This window comes from Arachis hypogaea, chromosome 17 (assembly GCF_003086295.3).
Source record: "Arachis hypogaea cultivar Tifrunner chromosome 17, arahy.Tifrunner.gnm2.J5K5, whole genome shotgun sequence".
NCBI classification, from domain to species: domain Eukaryota; kingdom Viridiplantae; phylum Streptophyta; class Magnoliopsida; order Fabales; family Fabaceae; genus Arachis; species Arachis hypogaea.
This window is the reverse complement of record NC_092052.1, coordinates 19716782-19724167: the sequence shown is the minus strand read 5'-3', so window position 1 is coordinate 19724167 and position 7386 is coordinate 19716782. Positions and strand designations below refer to the sequence as shown.

Below are 7386 nucleotides of genomic sequence, written 5' to 3'. Positions count from 1 at the left end.
AAGAAGAAAACAAGTAGGACCCTTGGCTAGCTAAGACACCAGGGTTTATGCACAAAAAGGAGAAAATTATATACTTGCCTCATTAGGTTCTGTAAAGAGTACGATGCATTAGTGTCTTCCGGAAATTTTGAGACAAGAATTCCAAGACCTTGTCCTCTGTCTCTCAATTTCTGTTTTCTCATTTAAGTTAGTTCAAATTGTCCCAAAACATCACATTGTGGTCAACCAATATAATTAAGTAATTAACTATGTAGTATTATAGCATGGAGTAAAAAATCAAGAGAGGTGGTCAGATACCTTGAATGCATCTTCATCGGTTCTATCATCTCCAATATAAACAGGAATTTTAGCTTTAAACAAGTCTAAATAGTTTAACAATAATAGCAATAGCAATAGTAGTCAGCAGCCACTAATAACTCAAACCCACAATTTGAGTGCATAACCTCAAATAAATAAATAAATAAATGAATAAATAAAGCGCTTAATGTACTAGAATAATTTATCCTGTTCCTATTTTGACAAATATTACTTAATATACTAGAATAAAGTATGTAAGCCAAAAAATATTTTCCTTCCCTTTTTACAATAAAGGATGAACTCTAATCTTTGGTCTCTTATTTAGATTTATGAAAATGACTCCAAAAGTGTTAAAGTGGATTTTTAGAGAGAAAAAGAAATTAAACCTAATCATGATAGGGTAGCATTTAAAAATATACTAATTTTTATCGTCATTCCATTTCATTTCATAGACTATACAATAATAATCAATTTGTACAAAGCCTAATATAGCAAGAGACAGAAATCTCATTCTAATTAATTAAGGTATAACTTCTGTTTATGGCAAGTTGAGATGCAATTAATGCAAAATGAAAATAAATGCAAGTTGAGATGAATGCTATATCATTGAACTTAACTTTTAAAACATTTATAAGTTAATATTCATGAAGGAAGCAGCACAGCCACCGGGAACACGATAATCAGCCAAGGCTAGATTATTACAAGAAAAGTCTTTATAAGGGAAGTTTTAGGATAAAACAAGGACCTACCGGTTCACTGTGTGTACCAACAGATCTCATTAGTATATTTGATGTTCCATCATATAATAAGATGTGGACTTGAACAGAAGCTGAAGAAGCTACTGCAGCTGCCTCTCTTGCTCTTTTTGATGAACTACCCTTGGGAAGAACAGGAAGTCTTGGGGGAATTGCTGATTCCAATATAGCAAATCTGTCACAGCATGTATCCCAAGCAAGAAGCCTTGCAGTTCCAGAGTCAACAATTGACCAATCACTAGCCATGTATACAGAGAAGTAAGGAAGAAAAATGTTTCATTAAAAGCTATTCATATCATTGAAAGGAAAACTTTCAATTTTTGTACCTTCAAAAGATGTTGGAAATATGAAGAATGTCGGTGCTGGTTCCTGTTCTTATAGACCAATCTTTGCAGAATGCCACACTCACATTGGAGTTGTGCAAGCATAGGTGTTATTCTTGCCTCAATTGTTTCAAATTCAGTACCCATCAAGTACCTTCAATTTAAAACATGATTTACTGATAAAGCAAGTTAACAATCTATTGAACAAAGGAAAAATAAAAAATTTTAGTATGGGAAACAATCTTGCATTGAACAGAAAATGATGGCGAACAGTCCTCAGATACAAGGGGCTAATTTTGTTAAGAAAGATAAATCAAAACCGAACACGTACATATATGCACCTACGAAATTATTTTGATTTATTCCTTAAAAGTATTAATCTCTATTTTGTTGTCAAATAATATTTTTCTTTAGAATAGAATTCGAATTTTTGATGACAGGTCTCTATTTATTACTCCATAACACCAACAGCAATGCAGATTTGCTAAAAGCCTGTGATGTTTATTTAGTTGATGATCTGATATATCTGTTTTGATGAGATTTGCTAAAGCCTATAGCCTTATCAGTTATATATATCAATCCCTTTCCACTTTAAAATAATACAAAAACTCAACAACCCTTTTGTGTTTTGACATGCACAGAACTAAAGATTAAGCTGGGAGCACATGTTATTGCAAGTTACTTACTTTGTTTGGATCTCTGCTTGGTGTTTTCTGTGAAAGTATTGAATGTCAGTGTTGAGTGTTGAGTGCATTCATTTCAAGACTCTTGCAAGTCTTGCTGGACAGGTTGGCTTCTCGCCAAATTCTGAAACTATTCCATCAGATAACTTCAGCAGCAAATGAAGCACAAGCAGCAGCCAAGAAGCTGAGATTCCAGTTGCTATCAGTGAAGACAAGCACATAGTAAATAAAAAGTTTTATCTAAATTAAGTAGGGTAATTAATTCATATGGGGAAAATTCATAAAGTCAATATTTATAAAAAGATTACTGACAATACGATAATCAACAATAATCAATCTAACAGACCAGCAACAATAATAAAAAATATTTATATGGATTTTGTATGAAATTAACACAAACACACCATCAACAATAATCAATCTAACACAAATAGTGAACACAGACTCAAACTCAAAATAGTTAACATCGAATTCCATTGAAGCACACATAATAGCAGCATTGCATTGGGATGCTCCTCAAAATAATTAACATCAAATCTGCACTACATTGCTCACACACATTTAATCAAACATATGGTGGGCAGTAACAGTGGCAGTGACAGAGTCTAAATAAAGAAACGAAAGAAACCTCAAGGGTTGAGCGCCGAGTGAGGGATAGGTAGCGATAGACAGCGCCGATTCAGGAAGGACACGCCGAGGGATCAGCATCGATGGAGCAGCACCGACGGGGCAGCGCCGATGGAAGGTTGCGAGAGAGGGTGGGAGGTTGCGAATCTAAGGAGGAGGCTTACATTGAGGGTGCGAGGGTTGCGACAGAGAGAGACCGCTGAGGGAGTAGGATTTAGAATCAGAAAGGTAATGAATGAGCAGCCAGAACAAGTCACCCATAGAAGGTCACTTCCAGTATCAACTTGCACCCAGTAATCAATACCAGGAGTGCCGAGCTTGGTTTTCGTGTAATAAAGCTTAAAATCAAAACAAGAACAGAACAGAACAGTGTCGATGCGTTGATGGTGCGACAGAGAGAGGGCAAACGATTGAGAGGGTTGGGTTGATAGTGCGAGGGGTGGGTCCGAGGGTTGAGAAACAGCTAGGTGGTGATAGAGAGAGGGCCGGGTGCGAGGGTTAGAGGAAGGGTTGTGCGACGGTCATCGATGAAGATGACGGTGAAGGCTGTGCGACGATCATTGAGGGCTGTGCGACGCTCAGTGATGAAGATGATGAAGGCGATGCGACGCTCATTGATGAAGATGATGAAGGCTGTGGGATGATGAAGGCGGTGCGATGAACATTCGACGAGGCAGCTTCACTTTTAGGGTTAAAAGGGAATTTTGAAATTAAGTTAAAATATGCTGTTGTTATCACTTTAGGCTTAAAACTGAAAACTTAGTAAAAAAAAAAGTAAAGTGTAGACAAAATGGGTGGGAAACTAAATTTTGGGGGAGGGAACTCTATCGGCACGTTTTTGCAGGGTGCTAAAATAAACACAGGATATAGGCACGCTTTAAAAAGGTGCCTATTAGAAAGCAAACTAGCCACGCTTTATAAGCGTGCTAGTTTTTCACTATGGCCACGCTTTTCAAGCGTGACAAAAAAAGCGTGGCCAAATTTCAAATCAGTAGCCACCCTAAAAAAAGCGTGCCGACAGCCCTTTATGGCCACGCTTTTCAAGCGTGGCAAAAAAAAGCGTGGCCAAATCACAAATAAGTGGCCATCCTCGCAAAAGCGTGTCCATTGACCACTTTTCGCCACACTTTAAAAGCGTGGCAAGAAAAAAGTGTACCGATAGACCTTTTTTCTTGTAGTGACCATTCTCATGGCGAGATCATGGGTTTTATCCGAGATCTTCGTGATCGTTCTCATGGCAAGATCGTAGGTGGTGTTTTGTGAAAATATAGTCATTTTTAAAATGAGTCGTGTCGAGGTATAAGTCAGTTTTTCCGAGATATTAGGAGTACAGTACACGATAAATAAGTTTCTAATTTTTTGTCTTAAAGATAAATAAGTGTTTGATTAATTAAAAATATAAAAATATTTTTTACTTTTATAATTTTATTATATTATATATATAAATAGCTAATTAGGATTTTTAGGTATGTGCTAATGTCACTTATTAACGTGTTATATTAACAAATTCTAATGCTATGAGTAATGAAAATGACGCTGATTAATATGACCAATTTTAAATTTTTAAAGGATAAATTTAATTAAAAAAATTTCAAAAAATAATTTTAAAAACAAATAATATTTTAAGAACGAATTTGGCCGTTTTTTAAAAAATTATAAATTGGGAGAAACAGTGCTCACTGAATTGCTCTATAAATAGATCCGACTAGATAGTATATGGTTTCATGGACAAATGATCTAGTTGTTCAGTTTTTTGGAAAAATTATTAATCGATCATTTTATACACAAACTTTATTATGGAATTCCAAGGTGGAGAACAATCTAATAATGCCAAACTTGTTAAAGCTCAAAGCCAGATTTGGAATCATACTTTCAGTTTCATAAACTCTATGTCACTGAAATGTGCTGTTGAATTAGGCATACCCGATGCAATACACAATTACGGCAAACCCATGCCCCTCTCACAACTCATTGCTTCATTGCCAATTCATCCGTCAAAAACCTCCTTCATCCATCGCTTGATGAGAATCTTGATCCATTCCGGCATCTTCGTTACCGAAGATGTCACCAATAATAATAACGAGGTTGAAATTGGGTATGTTCTAACTGATTCATGCATTTTCCTACTTAAGAACAACCCCTTCAGTGTGACAACTTTGATTCTGATGAACCTTGGTCCCACCGGGACAAAGGCATGGCATCATTTGTCTGATTGGTTCAAGAACGACGATCTCACAGCATTTGAGACTGCACATGGAATAACGTTTTGGGAGTATATTGACCGCGAGCCTGAATATCGCAAATCCTTCATTGACGGCATGGCAAGTGATGCTCGAGTTGTTAGTAGTCTGTTACTGGATGATAAGTGCAAGGGAGTGTTTGAGGGATTGGAATCGCTGGTTGATGTTGGTGGAGGCACTGGAACTGTTGCAAAGGCCATCGCCGAATCATTCCCAAACTTGAAGTGCTCTGTATTTGATCTCCCATGTGTTGTTGCCGGTTTGCAAGGAACTGACAACCTTAAATACATTGCAGGCGACATGTTTGTTGATCCTATTCCTCCTTCTCATGCAATTTTGTTGAAGGTAAAAAACGAATAAATACGCCACCACCCATATGTGTTAGTCTCAATATATAAAAAGAATGACAAAGAAATACTTAATCGTTTACTTTTTAAAATATATTGATTTTTTTAATCTAAAATAACATTGTTTGTGAAAAGGAGGATGCTCTCATAAATACGCGTAAAATGTTTTTTGTAAAGACATTTATGTGTTGTATTATTATTGGACATATTAATGAACCGGTTATTTTTCAATTTCTTAACAAACCAGAATAAAATCAATTATTTTATAACAATAATAATAAACTCAATTGTTATCAGATTCGATCGAACCGACCAATTTACAAAATTCACTAGACCATGGTTTTTTTTTGTTTTTTTAATAAAAATCAGGGATATATTTATCTTTGTATCAAAAAATTTAAACATGATTCAGTTTAGATTGTGTAAATCGATCGGATTAAATCGGATCTGATAATTATAATGCGGATAATTGGATTTATTATTGTTACTATAATAAATCGATTTTGTTCTGATTTATTAAAAAATAAATTATTAACCGGTTTAATAAAGATGTCCAATAATATCATGACATATGTAAACGTCTTTAAAAAAAATATTTTTAGTGTCTTTATCAAAGTGATCTCGTTAAAAAAAAGTATGAGTCCTGTATTTCGTAAAGTTATATAGAGAGGAATTAAATTGAGTATTTATTTGTAAAAAAATACAAAAAAATATATTTTAATTCAAACTATTCTTTCTTTTCAAAAATTATACAAATATATGAATTAAGTTTAGACAAGTAATTTTATTTTGCTTTGAATACGATGTAGTTGATTTTACATGACTGGAACGACGAGGAATGTGTGAAAATATTAAAGAGATGCAAGGAGGCAATCATGCACGAAGACAAAGGAGGGAAGGTCGTTATTATAGACATGGTGGTGGAGGATGATAACAAGAAAGATTATGACCGATCACTTGAAAGTCAGCTCTTCTCTGACATGCTTATGATGGTGTTGTTCAATGGAAAAGAGAGAAATAAAATAGAATGGACTAACATAATTTTTTCTGCTGGTTTTACTCGCTATAAAATAACTCCGATTCATGGATTAATGTCTCTCATTGAGATCTATCCATAGAACTTAACAGAAGCATGTTTTTATAATGATAAGCTAGTATTAATGGCTGAATTATATATTGGGGATGAGAATAATGAGTCATAATAATTAATTTGTTCTCCGAACAGATTAATTAGAATTCTCCCATCATATAAGCAATATATATATATAAAGTTAAATACAATGCCTTTTTTTATCCTAGCTAACCTTGTATTTCTGCTTCTAGTATTAAAAGGTTTTACATATATAAGTACAATAATATGAATATAATTAACCATACGAGTAAAATTGGAATAAAATTGTTAATTTTTTTAAATTAAATATTTAATTAACTATATAAATACAATAATACGAATACTTAATATTGTAATTAAATCGTTACAATAATATACATATTTTGAATACGTTATTAAATTTGTTATGCCAATATCTCAAGTACTCATTATTAATTTATGCACAATTTTTTAGTTGTATCATATTTTTCAGGTGCACCTAAGATATTTTTTTTAAACTTCTATTATATTTATACCCAATTTGAATTTTTAAAGATTTTTTTCATGATACTCAAGATGTGTATGCATATTCAAAATTGTAAGTTATTTATATATTACACATTTTGATAAATATTGTATTATTTAATTTAAATAAAAAATCATGTCTTTTATATCATAAAAAAGGTATACGAAAGAGATAAATAAAAAATAATTCAAAATTCAATTTGGATTGATTAGGTAATTAGCATAATTAATCATCTGCTTAAATAAATATTGGAGTTTAAATTTTATTTTGTGCATGTAACAATTTATTGACCGACGATAAACCCTTAAAAAAAATCACATTAGTCCTTGACCTTTTTAGCCAAATGCCGTGACAAATAATAAAATGAAAAAGAAAATCGGCATGATTTCTTGTTATGAAAAATTCGTCCATTCCTTTTTAGTCAAATATTTTAAATAATTAAAAAGAAACTGTTGAGTTTAAAATATAATTAATTTAATGATGATGATAAATATTGAA

General features: G+C 33.1%; 1 protein-coding gene across 1 annotated transcript; it reads left to right on the top strand.

The window, feature by feature from the left end:
- Window positions 1-4462: 4462 nt before the first annotated feature.
- Window positions 4463-6390, top strand: LOC112765555 (probable O-methyltransferase 3). Its single transcript, XM_025811453.3, has 2 exons — window positions 4463-5270; window positions 6082-6390. Exons 1-2 carry the CDS (start codon window positions 4482-4484, stop codon window positions 6388-6390), a joined length of 1098 nt encoding a protein of 365 aa, XP_025667238.1. The 5' UTR covers window positions 4463-4481.
- Window positions 6391-7386: the final 996 nt, after the last annotated feature.

Bases quoted from the DNA above. Each gene is read 5' to 3' on its own strand.
- LOC112765555 (XM_025811453.3), top strand. From the start codon at position 4,482: ATGGAATTCCAAGGTGGAGAACAATCTAATAATGCCAAACTTGTTAAA. The intron at 5,271-6,081 runs GTAAAAAACGAA...AATACGATGTAG, and splicing joins CTCATGCAATTTTGTTGAAG to TTGATTTTACATGACTGGAA.